The sequence below is a fragment of the Lytechinus pictus genome, chromosome 4 (genome assembly GCF_037042905.1).
Source record: "Lytechinus pictus isolate F3 Inbred chromosome 4, Lp3.0, whole genome shotgun sequence".
Taxonomy (NCBI): domain Eukaryota; kingdom Metazoa; phylum Echinodermata; class Echinoidea; order Temnopleuroida; family Toxopneustidae; genus Lytechinus; species Lytechinus pictus.
Genome location: NC_087248.1, coordinates 5,413,704 through 5,433,953, shown reverse-complemented (window position 1 = coordinate 5,433,953; position 20,250 = coordinate 5,413,704). Strand labels below are relative to the sequence as shown.

General features: G+C 35.2%; 2 protein-coding genes across 5 annotated transcripts; one reads left to right on the top strand and one right to left on the bottom strand.

The window, feature by feature from the left end:
* Positions 1 to 1,943: 1,943 nt before the first annotated feature.
* Positions 1,944 to 9,614, bottom strand: LOC135153861 (uncharacterized). Of its 3 annotated transcripts, XM_064098191.1 has the most exons (4): positions 9,575 to 9,614; positions 9,300 to 9,432; positions 4,392 to 5,555; positions 1,944 to 3,461 (listed from the first exon to the last, which is right to left on the bottom strand). In XM_064098191.1, the coding sequence occupies exons 2-4, from the start codon at positions 9,300 to 9,302 to the stop codon at positions 3,186 to 3,188; spliced, it is 1,443 nt and encodes a 480-aa protein (XP_063954261.1). In that variant the 5' UTR covers positions 9,303 to 9,432; positions 9,575 to 9,614; the 3' UTR covers positions 1,944 to 3,185. The 3 variants fall into 3 exon arrangements, with proteins under 3 accessions (XP_063954261.1, XP_063954260.1, XP_063954259.1); XM_064098190.1 differs by having other exon boundaries at positions 9,300 to 9,590; XM_064098189.1 differs by lacking the exons at positions 9,300 to 9,432; positions 9,575 to 9,614 and adding an exon at positions 7,361 to 7,817.
* Positions 9,557 to 19,741, top strand: LOC129259141 (nuclear migration protein nudC-like). Of its 2 annotated transcripts, none has more exons than XM_054897427.2 (9): positions 9,557 to 10,122; positions 12,810 to 12,887; positions 13,552 to 13,773; positions 14,199 to 14,282; positions 14,734 to 14,844; positions 15,680 to 15,868; positions 16,352 to 16,435; positions 17,171 to 17,289; positions 18,155 to 19,741. In XM_054897427.2, exons 1-9 carry the CDS (start codon positions 10,048 to 10,050, stop codon positions 18,204 to 18,206), a joined length of 1,014 nt encoding a protein of 337 aa, XP_054753402.2. In that variant the 5' UTR covers positions 9,557 to 10,047; the 3' UTR covers positions 18,207 to 19,741. The 2 variants fall into 2 exon arrangements, 1 of the variants encoding a protein (XP_054753402.2); XR_010293312.1 differs by having other exon boundaries at positions 9,901 to 10,122; positions 17,171 to 17,739; positions 18,088 to 18,354.
* Positions 19,742 to 20,250: the final 509 nt, after the last annotated feature.

Here is a 20,250-nt window from a genome sequence, read left to right as displayed (position 1 = left end):
ATCGAAATGATCAGTGATGGAATAGCGTCATCTACGACAAGGACCATTCACAGAGAACTAGCAAAATCAATTTTGATAAAGAGGAATTGTATTCCTGTGATCCAAATCAGGGGAGATAATCGTGAAAATAACCATAACCTCACATATCTGTTCAGTAGCCCCAATTACATTCGTGACTAGATATAAACGCTTTGTTTAAATTGCCTTTCTATGGATATTAATGTCTATCTCGTGCATTAGTTTCAATTCATTTATTATTGAAATTGATTTCTAAATGATGATAGTTTGCCAATTTGTTATCATGACGTAATATGATTTATTGCTAATGACCGCAACTAATTGTTGTTCGATCTTATCTGGGCTTCTTTCTTCGAAGGTGATTTGCACTTTCACTTTTAAAATATTTAAATTTTAAATCGTTCGATTCTTTCTTGTAATTAACGACATTTTTCCATCCTTTGCTTCGCATCGAACGAGCAAAACTAATCTGAGGTGCCATGAGCCTAATTACAACAGGAAGGCAATAGATATTCGTTCGACTCAACCTTATCGATTATTTTCAATTTGATATTGCTTATTGACAAAAGTGTATGAATATGATTGAAAATCTAACACTGATTCTAGACGTGGTAACAACTGAACTTTCTTTGCCCAAATTGGGAAGATATATAAATGACTTTGGAACTATTTTTTGACTGGCGGAAGAATTTGGGCTATTTTACCGTTTCAGTCAAAGGGATGGTCCGGGCTGAAAATGTTTATATCTAAATAAATAGATTAAAATTCTCAAAGCAAAATGCTGAAAATTTTATCAAAATCGGATAACAAATAACGAAGTTATTGAATCTTAAATTTTATCGATATTTTGAGAAAGCAGTAATACACACATCGTCATGAATATTCATTAGGTGGGCTGATGATGTCACATCCCCACTTCCCCTTTATGTTATTACATGAAATCATAATTGTTTCATTTTTCATGTGTTAATAATGTGTTTCCATTATGATGAAATAAGTTGCGGCAATAAATAACTAATGCACTTAATCAGTTGTCAATCCAATTGTTTTAGTTCTTGGAAGAAAATTTTTGAATAAACCTAATTTCATATAATTAAATACAAAAAAAACAAGTGGGGATATGACATCATCAGTCCACCTAATGAATATTCATGAAGACATGCCTAGAACTATTTCACCGAAATAATGCAAATCTTTAAAATGCAATACTAGTAACTTCGTTATTTGTTATCCGATTTTGATCAATCCCTTTAATGAATTTGATCCCGTCATAGTTATCTTCATTAATGGCGATTTATTTTTAAAATGAGCTGGCTACAATACCATTTTCTTGTCAGATGTATATCATATCCAATGGTAGTAAACATTCGACCCTCTAATTTCACGTTTATTTTTTATGAATTTTTTAAAAGTGCTATTTTAACACACAGGTCTATGGGGAATGTTTTACGCGCGTGACACCCTGAATGATCTGAAATGATGACAGAGCGCCATCATAGTCATGAAACAACAACATCAACTACTACTTCTATACTGGTGATATTCGTGATCAAGTTTAGTGTAAATATCATCATGGAGTAGGTCCATGTTATCAACAATTAAGGCTGTTATTTAGTGACCAATCTCAGTTTAACATTCTAAAGATTTGAATTTATATCATTTTAGATTATCAAAATCAATTTCAAGGATTGATTTTTAATTCCATGTTTCGACACCTTTTCACTTTTTTACAGCTAATCTGGATCTATTATAAATCGACTTAATTTTTTTAAACTCCTTTTATTAACAACTCGATGAGTATAAGAAAATATTGGACTATATGGAATATGCATAACATCGTTTGAAAAAAAAATCAAAAAGTTCCCGGCCTTTATTGTACTGACGAATGCTAACGAGAAGAAACACAAAAACAAAAAGAACTAATGTTAATATTTTACACTATTTTTAATAAAGAATTATGATCATGATATTTATATAACTATACAGTATTCAACTTGAAAATACATTTTCTAAACCGTTTGCCATTTTGAAAATCTTGTCCTGAATGCTTAACTTTTTGCGATATTTTCTCATGAGAATATCATAGGTTTAGAATGTGACTTGTTTTGGCACCATCATCTGTGATAGATGAAATTGAAGTTTATTATGACCGGTTTCAAATATTATATTTCATATATCAGAACAAGGTTTTTATAGAATTCTCAGACATTTTTCTATAAAGTATTTTGGACAGATGATGAGAATTGTTCAAAGTGATAATCCCGTCCCACATTATCATCAGGATACCGACTTCTATCATTTCTTGAGTACAAAACCTTTTTTTTTCCTCCATCCCTCTTTCGCCTGGTATAGCCAGAAAATATTGGTACATTTTAGGGATGTTATATTGATATGAAATAATTATAAAATCACCACCTTAAACTTAAACCAAATATCAACTTCATGAACCCCATACTTTTTATACAGAATGTCAATTACTTAAGTGAATTAAATATATTTTAAAATAATATATCAACGGTACGTTTTATTTGTTTATTTTATCAAGGGTCACCCGCCACTCAACGGTTGTATTTTTTAGCAGAAAAATGAATTGTAATGACATTTTACCTTCTTAAGAAAGTTATATGCTTTTACACATGCAGAAGAAAATGAATTCTGAAAAAAATGTTTAAAAGAAATGTAGCTATAAATCTACACTATCGATTTGATAATCGTTTTACCCTCCACCCAGTTCACCTATCATTTAGATATAAAATATGGATAAAGTTGGATGGAGAGCATGAATGGCTGTCACCATCTCCAGAAATGTCCAAATCCTTTATTTGGCATCTCACGACAATACGTGCAAAGTTTGCAACTTAGCCCGTCTTACAAAGACTTGTGATAGTCCTTAGCAAATTCAAATTTAGCTTGATCTCACAGTTTGAAATCAATCTAAGTTAACTGCAACTCTTTGTCAGAAGGGCCTAAATCTTTAAGTTTTATTACTTAATGCAAAAAACACCATGCTCGGTTCAATTGCTTCACTGCCTCGTTTATTATAAGTTATGGAACAAATTTTGCCTCTTCTTGCCCCCACCGTCTAAAAAAAATGTTAATTCAACCGTCACTATAATTTTGATCTACAGTGATGAATTGTTGGCAACCATATTATATCAAGGTTTTGATTAGCTAAACTGATATAGCAACGATTTCTTCTCTTTCCGTGTTCCTTCCTCAATCAGGCTGTCATTCTCTTCAGCTCCCTTCCTGCGTCGACGTCGACGGCATCGAACCGTGCATAGACATATGAGCCAGCAGACGACCACGGTCATGATACCGAGTATCATGAGCATGAGGATGTTGAAGAAGATCGGGAGAGGTCTGAGAATGTGACAGATCTTGTCGACAAGGTTGATGAAAGCATTGTGATTTCTCTTGCCCATCCAGTCGCATTTCTGTGTCTGGAATATAATATGAAAAAATAGATAGATATAGGCCGAATTGGAAATGAATTACTATTAAAGTAAAGCTATACATTCGCACCAAAGAATTCGACTCCAGACTGATCAGAGCAACATTGTTTCGAATATCATAATTATCATCTGTCCGATTGGAGATGGGACGTTGGTATGACTATAAGTATATAACACTAGATAAAATAAAAGGTTGTTTGTCACTACAAGCAACCAGAGTCTGGAATTACATGCGCAGTTTCTTCATTTGAGCTTCCATTTTGCTTTGTTTGGTATGCATTCTGATCATTCTGTGTTTGCTCTTAAAAATGATTTCAAGGATGACTTCACTCAGCGCCATGAGAGTAAAAGTAATATCGATGAAAATATTACTGATGTAGCCCCTATAAAAAAAGATATGCGCAGACTCTAACAAATATCAGAAACAAATTAAGAACAAATGGAAATGTACTTTAAACAACCAAGAAGACAGGATGATTGATTTCGTTCTTATTCACAATTTACGGGGTATTTCGTTTTATTCCAACAATAATTTATTTTCGGTTATCATTATTAATTTGTTTCAGTGGCAAATCGATAGTATAGAAGAAAAAAAGAAAAAAAAACATATATCGATGACTTATAATTCTAGATACTCTGCTGTGGTTATTAGGGATGGCGCCACATGGATTTGGCGACCTCCCTAATAATTTTTCAAGTAATAAAAAAGGTAACAAGAAGAAATGCCTAAAAGTGGAAGGAAACAGAAAGAAGAAGAGTATTGAGATTAACATGACTGTGGTATATTACTTAACATTTTTTTACGATAGGGCTTGTGATCTATTTAGGTTCGGATGCCCCCTGTAAACATGACAGGACAGCATTTTGCAACCCACCGTCATATGAAAAAAAAGACAACCTATTAACGATGCAGCCTACCGTGTTGTCTTTAAGGTTTTCCGTTGAACCATCATCAGTTGCTGGGAGAAGTTTGCTATAAAAGTCGTTTTCTTTCGACATCGAATCATTGTCATCACCCTTATCGTTGACGACCCAGAACTGCGGAGGGAGTTCCGTAGGGGTTGGTTCGACGGATGCCTCGAACGATGGCTCGACACCGTTACCGGTTGACGATTGCGAGACTCCTTCATCTTCCGTCTCGTAGGTATATTGGTTTAGATTTCCAGCTGATGATGATGATGATGACGAGGAGATTCCTACCGCCGTGCTGTTCATATTCTGGAGAGTTAGATTATCCGACTGCTGGGTTTCACCCTGGCCTGATTCCAAGGAAGTTGTGTTGACTTCAAGAAGTCGTGATGTCGTCTCCATCGAAGGTCTCTCTGTCATGTCTGTTCGAGATGCATTTTCTCCGAAAACTTCAGGTCTGGATGATGAAGCGTTCGTTGAAACCATAGTGTAATTGTACTTTAGTGGAGTTGGAGTCGCCGATGCAACATCTTCTATATCGACTGTTCTGTTCCTGTCATCTGAAATACTTTGATTGGTCTCTGTCGTGTAATCTTGATGATAATACAGACGAGATAGTGATGTCTCTTCGGAGAGATGGTCGAGGACATTGTCGGCGTGGTCGGTGCTGTTCTGAGGTGGTTCTTGCCTTTCTTCATCCCCGTCTTGTTGATCATGGAAGTTATTTTGTTGGTTTCTATCTCGTAGAATGGCGAGGGCTTCCTGGAGAGTTAGATTTGAGTCTGTGAATGACGTTTGATTTGACGGAGGTTGTAATATCTCGGCTTCTTCGTTGTTGATCGACAGCGAATTTGTTGAATCGGCAGACGAGTTATCATCCTTTTCGACTTCATCAAGGACGCTAATGACAGGAGAAACTGTGTCGGGATGTGGTATGCCATCGTCCTCGTCCTCCCAGAACTTGGTTCCATTCACGTACTCATAGATAACAGTGGTAGCCACGTCAGTGCCCTCAACATTATCGTCATCATTGACGGTATGGTAGTCAATTGGCTGATTGGGATATGATTGGTTGGTCGGTGTGGTGATGTCAGGTTTGTTGTTCTTGTCGTTCAGGATCTGGGAAAGCTTGCTCAAGATGTCAAGCCAGGAAACAGGAATGTCTGCATCATCCTAAAAGTCAAACAAAATAAAAACGTTAATAAATACATACAATATTAGATATTAATCCACTTGATTTTTTTTTCTTTATCTTATCTTATCTTACTTCTTTATAATATTTTAGGTGGTGTAGTCATGTATAGGCCTTGTTGTTTGTTTTCCTCTGATGTGTTTTGTGATCACTCTGAAAGGCAACTATTATTTAGTTCCTTGAAGGTAAATATCACATGGAAAAGGTGAATTTATGCTCGAGTATTATTTTCGTCATACATCATATATCAACTTCAATAGATATTTGTTTGAATAAGACTGCCTATATGATTCGAGTTTGGTCTTTTACAGGCAATCCTTTCTCCATTGTTGAAGATATGTCATTAATTCAAAAGGACCCTCAATTGAATACAGGCATAAAAATGTTAGTACCACTTAAATAGACCTTCCGCCATACATTTTTTTTCAACATGTTTATTTGGAGGAGGTTGTATGGAAACAAATACATGAAAACAAACAAACGATCTAAGTTGTGATGGAAATAAGACCAGCGAAAATTGAAGTTTTCAATATTGCCATTTACCTCTAATTAAGTCACATCTGTTTACACATTTCTCTGTGATTGTGTAAGAGTGAGTCATTAACGGGCTTAAAGACCGAATCATTAATATTTGAACAAAAATCATATTCATTTAACTCCCCCCCCCCCCAAAAAAAAAAGAACTACAGGAAAATAAAAGGGCAAAAGAGCAACATAAAAGGGGGGTCATATGGTAATTTCAGAAATAAGTACAAGTATATTGTTCGTATTTTTTCAATGAATATATCGCAATAAGATTCGAATCAGTCTATTCCTGATGGGCTTCAATCAGAAGTACATCAGTATTGTATGATTTGTGGGAAAGAACGCAAAAGTGTTGAAGACAGCTGTTCTTAAATATTGATTTGGGCTAATTGCATATACCGACATGATTGGTAAACAAAATAGAATTTGAATAGTTCACCTTCTCCCACTCTCCCCCCCCCCCCCCCCCCTCTCTCTCTCTCTCCCCTCTCTCCCTCTCTTTCTCCTTTTCTCATCTGTCTATTTCATATTTTGTGTTGTTTGCCTGGCAGGGTGTTAACACGGGCTAATATGAGAGCAATGACAAATATAATGTATTCTGTGCAAATTACAGCAGCTTTACATTTTACATGCGACGAATTTTTTTTTTCCATGAATCAAATATGGGGGTTAATGATGTAAAATAACAAAAACATATATGCCTAACCTAAGTATGTTGCATATTTAGTGTAATTAAATTCAATTTGCATAAATTGCCATGGAAGTATTAATAACATAATATAAATGTAGTTATTATAGATATAATTTCGTCTTTACCTTCAAATAAACAAACACAATTCACCAGGGGCGGATCCAGGATTTTCCAAAAAGGGGGAGGGAACATTTTTCTCTACGAAAATTTGACAAGCCTTCCCCCCCCCCAAAAAAAAAAAAAAAAAATGATAATAATAATAATAACAATTAAAAAAATTAAAAAAAATACAAAAAAATTAAGGTCATTTTGTCCCACGTGAAATTTGACAAGCAAAAAAGGTCATCACTTGTGTATGAACGACCCAGTATTCCCCTGAAAAATATTTGCTGTGACTCTCAAGGGGGGGCGGGCCGGATGTGCCCCCCCCCCCCCCCCGGTTTCGCCACTTACAATTCACATATAATAGTTATTGTGTCGGTACAATATATGTCTGTATATAAGTAGATTTGAGGATAATTGTTTATGATAAACAAACTCAATATACAATATTACTTCAAGTTCAATTACCTTAGCTTCGCCTGGGATGTCCTCAATATCACCTTGACATAAAACGGTTGTAGTGATACAGAATAATATCAATCCAAAGAGTGATAGTTTCATTTTTATATTCGCCTTGAGACTCGCTCAATCCAAAGTGATGAAATATAAATGCTTGTGTGTTCTTGTGTAATCGCTGCAGTTTCAGGACTGATGTCACAATTCACTCTTCCGTTCCACAGACGAATTGTCAGATGAGGAAGACCAGTTTCGACGGAAAGAGATCAAAATTAACTATTACGTCGCTTTTGACGATTAAGGTATCCCGTCAGCGCAGAGAGAAACATAGCTCCAATCAAAGAACATGTTAATATAATGGCAATGGTTATTGTTGCTGACATGTTATTTACAAGTTGTAACAATCTGTCAGTTTTATACGATCATGTACTAATGAAGCGAATACCGAGCATTTGATGTAGTAAACTATATACCTTCACCGTGATAAGTGTGTTTGCATGGCCGCACCTGTGCTAGGTAAATCATGAACTTAATTATCAAAGTTCACCCTCACTCGCATATTGCTTGAGGTTTTGGGCGTGTTGCCCCTAGAAAATTATTCAGGATAAAATGTATTCTCGTTTGAATGGACCTGATAGACATTTTATAGTCAAGTTATGTTTATAAACTAATGTTGTATATACTAGGTCTATACACTGACACAGTATTTTTTTTTATTCTCAGCATTTGTGTTTCTTTTCAATTACTTTTTTTGGGAGAAGAGATGAGGATTCATACTTTCACCCTCCTTGAATATCTTCATTACCACCCCCCCCCCAAAAAAAAAATTGTCTTCATATTCATAGTCATACGTCTTCATTGGTCTATCTTCTGCAAATATATGTTTTTCATCAATAAATGTAGACATTAAGGCCCAATGCTTACAGTATTTCATTATTTTTACTCTCGATATTTTTTTTTGTAAACAAAACACAATTCCACCCCCCCCCCAAAAAAAAAATGCCTCTGTATTTTCTGTAAATATGTGTGAAAATTGAAGCTTTTTGTGTTGAATTATCCTGTGAGACCAAAGTTTGAGCTTCACCTGTTGCATCGCGCGCCGGATCGCGCGATTAAAAAAAATCGAACGTTGTTCAAAACGAATATAGCTTCGGTTAATGATTCAGTGAGTTCCCAACTCAGTCAAAGAATATGATCGAATATACGATAGGCTATAGGGCCTATATATTGATAGTTTAGAGAACAACACATTTGAACAATGTAGTTGACATAAATAATGTAAATTAATATCTAGTTATAACAAGGCCGAAATGTTTGGATGAATGTTTTTTTTTCTTTCTTATGGATATACCGTTCATCGGAATCATCCTCCCTTCTTCTTTATTCATGTATAATTATCCCCTCTTATTTGTCTTGTCTACAAGTTCAATTTTCTATAATGTTTAATTTAAAGGTAAATTCCAGTTCTGGTAATAACGATCTCAAAATGACTTTTTACAGAATCTAATATAATGACCACCCAAGTGTCTGTTTGTATATGAATAAAAAATATGTGCCAAAGGATTCTGGGAGAAATTGTGTAATTGCTGAGAAATAAGCAAAATAAGCGCGGATTCGGTCACTTCCGTCGGGTCTTTATTCCAGCAATAATAATACACTGTCCCACATGTGCCTATCTGTGTTGGCGATCTTCAGTGTGATCGTATTTCAGCTTAGATTTCATGATTTCACAAAGTTCAGTTTATGTAACTGTACCAGATCTAGATCCACGATGATATAGTCATACTTAACTTTGGTTTTACAGACTTTCTCACGAAATTAGTGTTTTACTACTGCAACTACGTTCATTTAGCTTTAATGTCAATGTTTGCAATATTATGTTACTGGAGGAAAGGATATATCGTAGACTAAAAAAAATTGTAATTGAATAGAATAGAATAATCATCCTCACCATATGATCATCATCGCGGTCGTCGTCGTCGTCATCATCATGATCATCATGATCACCATCATCACCATCATCATCATCATATTGTCGTCATCATCATTCAATGATCATCACCATCATTAGTATAATCATGGACCTATCAGAAGAATAGAAATGAATAGAGGCCGTCATTCAGCAACTCACACATTTTCCTTGAAACATGGGGTATGAACTACCCCCCCCCCCCCGGCCCCCCATAAAAAAGGGCGCGAGTGAGGATCATACTTCCCATGGCATACTTCGGTGTGTGCATGTGCCTTCTTCCTTCCGCTCTATATAGCTCTCGATCGATCTATTTACTTCCTTACCCCCATCTAACCCCGGCATCTAACCCTTCTCCTTCCTTCAGAAATAGATGGATAAATAAACAAATAGATAGACAGATAGATAGATAGATAAATAAATAAATGAATAGATTTTAACAATTAAAAAAAAAAATAGAGTCTAAATCATTCAAAAAGTCATTGGAAATCAAGACAATTCATATTTGAAACATTAAAGCCCCTAGCCACCCACCCATGTCAGCCCGGCCCCCTCCTCCCCCTCCACCACCACCACCACCACCATCAAGGCCCAGTAGTTTGCTCATGTTTCTAGAATTTTCTGACTCCGCCCTGCATATATTGCATATATTACCCATATATATGCTAGAAAACGAAGACTACCAGTACCGAAATTTATTCATTCATTTTGGTGAACCACATGTGGAAAAATGGCTGAGGATGACGATAGATTTGACGGTATGCTGATGGCAATGGCCCAGCAACAAGAACAAGGAATTCATCAGGTACGTAACTGGCATAATTTCATTCATGATAAGTTTTGATTTGTGTGATTATACTGCATTTAATTTGCTATGCAAGTCCGCAAGTATCAGTTCATCTTGGTCCGGTCCCACGCGTTCATTTTTGCGTTTCTTCGCTTCTTTTAGTTTATCTCGGTCCCACACAACCGCTATCGTGTTTCTTATTCGATTGAAACCATTTATGGCAGTGAGTCCAAACTTCGCGCGTGTCCATACTTCGCGGACGGTCATTATCTCAAAAACTAGCCAATATCCTTAAAATCTGACATCGTCAACGTGAAAAGCGACCTAAAATTACCCTTTAATAAAAATTTCTTTAGGATGAGTTCAGTATTCATGAAAATATTGGCAAAAGATCGGCAAATTTGCCACCGCTTGCGCCCGTTTTGAAGAAATCAACAAGCATCACGATATCACCATTTTGCAAGCAGAAATCATCAAAAATGTGAGTTGAATGTGGTACTAACCAATTCCATAGCATTTTGCCATCAATCTGATATAAAAATATTTCACTTTTTGAGCTTGAGTTTTTGTTTGAATCTCCACAAAAACTTTGGTGCGCGAAGTTAAGTCACATTTTTTCTGAACGGTTTCCAGCACAGCCCGCATTCACCGATCGGAATAGAATTTTGAGATCGCGATACCGGCGAAACCCCTTGACCTACTTTACATTTTCGTCCATGATTTTATAGATTACGATCTTGCCGTCAATGTGGTAACTATTTCTTGAATTGGTTTTGTATAAATTATGAATATTTTGTGAACAAAATTAAGCCTGATGAATATTTTTGAAAAGTGCGCGAAGTTTGGACACCCCATCATACTGTCAGTAGAGGCGCACGGCCAATATGGGAGACTCTTACCAATAGGGGAGACAATCTCCCACATTGGAGACTTGCTTTGCAAAAGGACAAAAGAAACAACACCAACAAAAGCATGATTTTTCCCACCCAAAATTTTGTCTCACTGAGGTCAGAAGCCCATTTGTTTTGTGTGTGATTGACAACAAAAATCCTTATCAAAACAAAAGTAGACGGTGAATTTTTAAAGTAGACGGTGAAAAGGGGTAATTTTTTATGAGGAATCTCCTTATCACATTTTTATTTGCCGCCAAGGTAATCCTTTTGCAGCAAATGTAAACAAAGGAAATTGGTCTCCAAAACTGGAGACTCTCTGAAATTGGATACCCAAATTCTTTACAAAAGTCTCTGATATTGGAGATAATCTCCCACATTGGAGACAGTCTCGGCGCTAGTGTAGTTTCGCACCTCCCCGTTTAATGGTTTTCAAACATGTACAATCTCACCCTAAATAATTCACAACCTAAAATACTTGCATCTGAGCCTCCAAAGTCCAGTAGAAGTTGAATATTTGCCGTTTTGACACTTTTTTACAAAGTTTTACACCTATTTCGGAATCACTCGGTCGCTTCATCAAGCTCAGCGCTGCACATAAGCAGTCGGTACGCGTACAGTACGTACCATCTAGTGAAGTGCAAGAAGAGCGAGAAATTAATACACATAGATTTAGCGATGAAATAAGAAATAATAATGTAGAGCCTTGTTTTGAACTCTAGGTCAGAGAACTTTCCTTCAGTTTACAATTGTATGCTATGTTGATTGTATGCTATGTTGATTTCATGCTAGTAGATTACATTTTTCAATTTTTCACACGCCGTACCATCAAAACAAGGCTCTACATTATTATTTCTTATTTCATCGCTAAATCTACGTGTATTCACATTTTTCACATTTCTTATTTCATTCAAACAAGCACACACACGCACACCCCACACACACCTTCATACAACAAACATCAACCACTCTGCACAACCACTACCGTAATACTTGATGCAAGCTGAAAGAGGGGAAAAAAATCTTTTTGAAGATACCATAGAAAAACTCACTCTTCTTGCACTTCACTAGGTGGTACGTACTGTACGCGTACCGACTGCTTATGTGCAGCGCTGAGCTTCAAGCGACCGAGTGATTCCGAAATAGGTGTAAAACTTTGTAAAAAAAAAGTGTAAAAACGGCAAATATTCAACTTCTACTGGACTTTGGAGGCTCAGATGCAAGTATTTTAGGTTGTGAATTATTTAGGGTGAGATTTTACATGTTTGAAAACCATTAAACGGGGAGGTGCGAAACTACACTAGCGCCACAGTCTCCAATATTGGCCGTGCGCCTCTACTGACTGTAGGGAGTGTAGGGTCATCTTATCAAACATACGTAAATTTCTAGAAAAAAATCCTTCTATTTCATTTTTTATACTAATAGAAATTTATATTCAGTCTGGCTGAAGTTGGTTTTTAATAAAATCAGTCAAAAATCAGCAAAATGTTGGGTAGGAATTTCTAGGATATAAAAATATGACATGATCATGATGATTTATGAAAGTAATGAAACCGAAAGGATAGATTTGTCATTTTTAATTTAAAAAGTTTGAATTGGTGATGTCATGTCAGCAGCTGCCTCTTACAGTGAGTAAATTATTTTAATTCCCATTTTCCCATTCCCAGTAAGTTTGGATTAGCATTGAAGGAGCTCCTAATAATCAATATCAGTTCGAAAGAAAAAATGTGATTGGCCAGATATGTAAATAAGTTTAATTTCTCTTCATTAATTGATTCTACATTTGAATTGTTTATTTCTTGTGATTTGAAACAGCTCATCAATGATTTCTTTGGATTTCTGAGGAGGAAAACAGATTTCTTCACAGGAGCACAGAAAGGAGAAGCAGAGAAGGTGATATGTTTTTTCTGAATTGTAGACCCACTCCCCCCCCCAAAAAAAAAAAATAATAATAATAATAATAATAATAAATAAATAAAAAATAAAATAAATAAATTGTCAATTTTTTGCAAAATTCTACAAAGAGAGATTTCCCTTTTCCATGATGCTTTGACATTTGACAGATTAATACATTTAAGAGTCGTCATTAGAGATTGATTTATTTACAGTAAGTATCTAGTTTATTTCTTTAAATCTGATTATTTTTACCTACTTCTAGAGTAATATAAGGAAATTTGAAATTTTTATTATTTTATCACTGAGTCATTGAGAATGCATGATGTAAGTAACCAGAGGACTTGCAGCCTTGATGATGTATTGTTGTGTAACTATTTTCATTGTGTCTTACTTGCACAATCCTGTATTGCATTGATATATCCAAGTGGTGTTTCAAGGAAACTTTCAACACTGATTAAATTGTCAACACTGACAAATTCTGTGAATTGTCTATAAAAAAAAACCACTGGCCTCAACTTGACAGTGTTGACAAGCTTCATGAAATAGCACTGCCGTTGTGTTGGGTTTTTTTTTTTAGATGGAAATAAATGATAGAACCAGAATTGATTTTCTCGTAATCAATTAATATTAGTATTTTTTATTTTACTATTGATCTGATCAGGTGGTAATAGGAAGCTTCAAGGCTCATCAAAAGATTGCTTTAGATGCTAAGAAGAAGAAGGATGAAGAAGCAGCAGCGGCTGAGAAGGCCAAGGCAGAGAGGAAGGCTAAAGAGGCTGCAGCGAGGCTAGCTGCAGAGTCCAAGAAGAAAGATCAGGACCAACCCAAGATACAAGAACTTACAGATGAAGAGGCAGAGAGATTACAAGCTGAAATAGACAAGGTTAGTCATTGCTCTGTTTAAATAGGCATTGTCTCTATTTTGTAGTTCTCTTTATTATTTTGCCATTCTTGAAATGTATATTATCAATGATTTGCCTATTTAAAATGGGGTAGATTTACTTCATTATAGTATCTTGGCACTGTTTCACAGCTGTTCATAGGTTATGTGTGACTTTACACACAACTGCCAATCTTTTCTTGTGCCAAATGAGATACTCTGTTTCCCTTTTGTTATTTCAATACCCCAATCAATTTTTTTAAAGCTTATTAATTGTATTTTTCAAGTGAGCTATAGTAATTGATTTTGTAAGTTACCATGTACATGTTAAAATAGTTTCTGCCTTCAATATGTATCAGTGTACTTATCAAATAATTAATGACAGTGGGGCATTGTGTCAATTGTTTTTTGTTATTATTATTGTTTAGGAGAAAGCAGGTGAGCCCAGTGAAGGAGCTGATGCTACAGGAGATACTGGAAATACAGAATCCAAAAAGGAAACAAAAGAAGATGTGAGTTTGCTTTACAACTTCTTTATAATTTCTGTAGCCAGCCTACTTTGGAAAACCAGCAATACTTTCCATCGTTGGGGGGGGTTTTACTTGAAATTAGTGATGGTCGGATTTGTTTTTTGTCTCGCCTGCATAGCAGAGCAAGACTGCAGGTGCTGCTTTTGTGATGGAGGAAGCAAGGTGGCATTGTTAATGTTGAAATATTAACCAAGTTTAAATTTTTGAAATTTCATCATATCTTTAAAAGTCTTGGATCTATTTGTTTTTAATTTTTTTTTTTTTTTTTTTTTTTTTGACCTGGTCATTTTTTTTTTCTTGGATCTATTGTATCAATCAAGTATCACTGATCATCTTGCATGAGTTTCAGGTCTCAGGATCAAAGGTATCTTGCACTACGAATTTCCTTCTGATTGTAATCTTAATCCTGTTTGAATCATTTATTTTTGTTCAGGATGATGATGAAGAGGATGATGAAGAAGATAAGGGAAAGATGAAACCAAACTCAGGCAATGGAGCTAACATGCCTAATTATAGATGGACACAAACACTGCAAGAAGTAGAGGTATATAAAACACTAGCACATGATTATTCCATCTAATAGAGTACCAAAGTGTAACATCAATTTTCATTTTTTGCATCTCAATATTTTTATAGAGCATGGTGAAAAACCTCTACACACCAAATTTGATATGAAATGCTTCATGGTGGTATGGTCAAATGAATACCTAAAAAAATATGCATTAAAAATCAGGGGGTAAACCCTGTAAGTCTTTTGATTGAGTTCAAACATTAGTTAGAGTTTATATTTGCACCTTTTTTGTTTATTTCTAACAAGGACATAGACTTTTTCCTGTATGAAAAAATGATTGACCATCGAACTCAACTTCATTTGGGCCTGAATTTCAATTTACTTTGACTTGGAACTAGACATGGGTCTTAAATTAGTCCAAGACCCATGTTGCATAAAACCTGGTATTATTGTATTTAATTTGCCATTGGCGGTTACTTCCATGAAGTAATTGAGTTTGATTGGCTGTTGAGCCCACTTTCAATAACAAATTTTATGCAATTGGGACCTGATTTTAAGATCCAACCTTTATCAATTTTGATATTTTTACAAACTTTGCTCATTCTCCTAAAGATGACAAGAACATATTTGTCGAAACATCGAGTTTGGGTGGTCCTTTTCAGGACCAAAATTTGCCCAAGAAAGATTCATGATGTTCCGTGAAACGTACTACAATATTCTACTTCACCATGGAAACTTTCAGAAGTTAAAATTTTGATATCACATATTTACTTTCTTCATACCTGACTCTACATATACTACAAGTAGGTAACATGTCAATGAATTTTACCTAAGTTTTTAATGTCATTGTCATTATTTGTAATTTCAGGTACACATTCCAATGCCAATGGCAGTTAAGCCCCGGGACCTTGTCGTGTCCATCACCAAACATCGCTTGAAGGTCGGGTTGAAAGGTCATGACCCCATATTAAATGGTGAAACATGCAATGAACTAAAGGAAGAAGAGAGCCATTGGGTCATTCAAGACAAACAGATTGTTATTCTTTACCTTGAAAAGGTATGTTTGAATGTCTTTTTGTTTTTTTCTTCAAAATTTGCAGGAATCAAGAAGATATTGTGGTCTAGTGGATACTAGTTCTTTTAAACTTGTTTCAATATCTTGATCAATTTCCTTGTTAGAATTTCTAAGAACTGATTATTTTGAAAATGGTATAAACATGCATGTGCACCTGAAATTATGTTGCATTGTATATCCATATATGGGAATTATTTTATCAAAAGTTTTTAATCTGAGCAATTTCTTTTTAAACGATCTTCATCTTCTTTTTCATTAGCGGAATTATGAGAATATACTCGAGTACAAGAATAAACTTTAAAAGTTAGTATCCTATCTAAAGCATTTCAATCAGAGATTGTTAGTAGATTAACAGCATTCACATTTCATATTGACTCTGATATGTTTTCATTTATATTTGCACACTGAAAATCACATGACTATGATTATTTACATATACATTGTCTATATTTTTTTAATTTCCAGATCAACAAGATGGAATGGTGGGATAGGTTAGTGAAGTCAGATCCTCAGATTAACACCAAGAAAGTCAATCCAGAAAACTCAAAGGTACAGTCAAACTATATCCGTTAAAGTATGAAGCACATATGGAAGCATTGTGGTGTACTGGTTCTGACACTAATCTTTCAATCTGAGGGATGACATGACATTTTTTGTTCAGCAAGAAATTTACCCACATTGTGCTGCACTCGACCCAGGTGAAATGGTTACTTGGTAGGAAGCTGTATTCCCTGAAATGTTTGTGCACCATGGGATGGCTAGTAGGGCTAAAGCTAGGATAATCATGCCAACATCGCTTCAGAGTGGATACGTGTGCTCGCTCTATAAAGTGCATTTATTATCATCTCAAATGCCGACTTCTTCCTAGGATTAAGCGATGAAGATGAATGCAAGGCACCAAACAGGCACACAAACTCCAAACAAAGTGCTACAGAATTACATTTATATGCGGAATTGTTGATCTTTGTTTCTTATTTGTATTTCATGCCATGAACACTGCGGTGCTTCCTTGATTATAATGCAGTATTAATTGCATATTTTTGTTATAATTTTTAGGAATGAGCGTATATAGAAATCAGCAAACAGTCATCGGGCTGGTGGGCAGTCAGGTAGTCATTACGTTGCAAATCTTGCCGTTCAAACTACTTCCTCAGATCTTAACCAACTGTCATGAAATTATCACACACACACTGGTCTTGAGGTAAAGATGTACAAGTCATTTATTTTGTATGTATCAGAAATTGTGTTGCCATGGTAACAGTATATATTTTGTTTCCCTTGTAGTTGTCAGACTTGGAAGGAGAGACTCGTGGTATGGTAGAGAAGATGATGTATGATCAAAGACAAAAATCAATGGGATTACCAACATCAGAAGATCAAAAGAAACAAGATATTCTCAACAAGTAAGATACACAAGAACAAGTTTTGCTCCCAACACAAAGAAAAAAGCAGAAGAAAGTTTCACTTTTTCTTATTTTCAACCAACACAGATGAACTTTCATGAAAGTGAGAAACACCTTACCAAAACTCACAGCTGTGTTTCTATGCAGGGTCCTGCAAGTATTTTATGCTTTCATAATACTATATATTATAAAATCAATAGGGAATGCAGAGACGCTGCTGTGAGCGATGCATATCTCCATTATTCAATGGCTCTGTGCATGTTTCAGAAAAGCTTTTCCACATTTTCCACTATTTTTCTATTATCAGTGTAATGTTTCACAATAATAAGACACTTGTGCACCGACTGTGTGAAAGACATTAAACTTACTTTTGGAGAGTATATAAATGCTATTCCATCCATCTTTCTATTTTTCCAAGTGCCTTCTTTTATTTTAAATCTCTCTCTCTCAGCATATTCGTTTTCTACCTGTTATTTGTCTCCCTCATTTGTCTCTATTTCCTCTTTTTAGTTTGCCCTTCTCATTTTTGTATGCTCCTTTTCTATTGTTTTAATTCTCCCTCTCCATCTTGCCTTCATTTTCCTTTGCTACCTGTTACTTTTCCCCATGTTATTGTCTCCTACTAATCTCTCTCTCCTTTCTCTTTGTTCTTCCTCTTACACCTGTTTACCCCTCTTCTCTATCTTGCTTTTATCTCATTCTTCCTCTCACAATTTCCCAAATTTTACAAGTTAACCTTTTGTTTGTCAATCGAGACGAAGAATGTATTTCTAAGAACACTGACCGATTTGATACGAGCTTTTATATATATCTTTGAATAATACCTCTCTTATTCTCTCTCCCTTTTTCTGTGTTCTTTTTTCAGATTTATGAAGCAACATCCTGAAATGGACTTCTCCAACACCAAATTCAACTAATTGCAGATTTCGAGATCATTGATATCACCACCCTATACCACAGTGAATCTCTCCAGACTAAGTCAAGAGATTGATAGTACCCTTCATTTCATTTCAGCTGAGCATTTAAAGATTGATACAAGATGGGATTTCCAGAACTTAAAAAAATCCTCATGTGAAAAAAAATGCCTTGTCATTTCAGCCGCTGCAGGATTCAAAACAAATCAGGGCCCTGTGTCATAAAGAGTTATGATTGATTTGATCGATCACAAATAGGGAAAGCCAGCAACCCCAACATCCAGAATGCAATGTGTCTCTAGATTTGATGCTTACATGCATCGGTGTGCTTCTCTTTGTTTCCAAATTTACGTTGTGTGCATTTCTATGTAAAGAAGTATGATATAGATGGATTTTCCATAATTGAGATTTGAACGGAACAATAACAGCTTGATTTCTTCTTTTTACTCCATCACATGAAATATATGAATTATTTCAAAATTCATATTTGTTCTTCAATAATGTAAAACTTACTTGGATTTCTCGTGATAAATGTAAAATGATTATTATAAGTTTTCTTGATTTGATGGATTTCATTTGTTATCATTGAATCTATAAAACATGAAACCTTTTTATATCTCCAAAGTATTGCATTTCAATCCCTATTTGATAAAAAAAAATAAAATATATGTGTCTTGTCACCCTCTATTGACCTCCACAAAGCTCACATGAAATACTAGTATTACAGGAAGTTTGAATGTATGTTACAGACATGTGGTTTGTAAATTCAATTTTTCTGTTCATTCATTGTAATTCCATTTAGTAAAAGTTTGAACATTTATTATAGAATCAGTCAATTGTGTTGCATAATAGGTTGGTTAAGGAAATTATCTTGTGGAGAGGTGATGGCCGTTACTCATCCCATGCAACAGTTTTATGATACTGTGTGTCCATACTGTCATAGAGATATACCGAAGCTTTGGTGATATGCTGCATCCTCATCACAGACAATTGTTAGCCAATCAAAAGTTACCTACAGAGTAATTGTTCAGTTTTTGGTCTTGTATAACTTTAGTGATACTGTATACCTGTAATCACCACCATGTTAATTTCTATCCTTGCTGACAAAATACAATCTATGTATACTAGTACATTTGTAACTGGATCAAATCTTGTTTCGATGTACATACAATGAATCATTGTAGAACTACCAGTAACTTGTTTAATCTCTTGGAACTACAGACTTTGGTTGACTTTGAAAATGTGTTCAACATCTCTTCCCAGTGGTATAAAGAATTGCTTCAACCTGGGCTGTTATACTGTATATACTAGTTGTGTAACTTCTACAAAGGCTGAGTTTACTTATTATACATCAATTTGCTTCTTCACATTTGCTGCCATACAATCTGTATACTCAGACTTTTGACATCACGTCGGTTTCTCTATTTTGAGCGTATTTTCCTTTTCATGATTGATTCATGATCTCCTTCTATGTTAATTTTATTACATACTGTTGTGTATGTCATTTCTTTTCTATTAAAAATTTTAATTTCCATGCAGTTTTGAAGTAAATCTTTTGCTTTTGTTGTTATTGTACAATGTATATCATGGCAAATATTCACTCTTTCCTTCCAGCTATGTACTCTATCAAGACCTTGTTTAATGATATCGATCATCAAATAGATAAACACAAAATATCATTGACAATATTGCACCTTGACATAGGGTTATGATTTTATAAAGGACCTGTCACATTGTTTCTTTGCAAGCCTTGCTGATAGTTGCGGGCAATGATGCAATCACCTGCAACTGAACTGCAACAAAGTTTTGAGCATGTTCAAAGCTTTTCTGCAGGCAGGTCAGACTTATATGCACTTCTGAGTGTGATATACTGACAATCCGGCAACCTGCGGTTAGCAAATATAGTCACGTGCAAGTCACATGCAACGCTTTCACAGAACGATGTGACAGGGCCATAAGCTTTGAATAGTTATTGAAACTTGTCAGTGAAGCAGGACTTATGCCATGTGTCATTTAATAATAGATGAGTGAAAAAAGAATCTGCAGA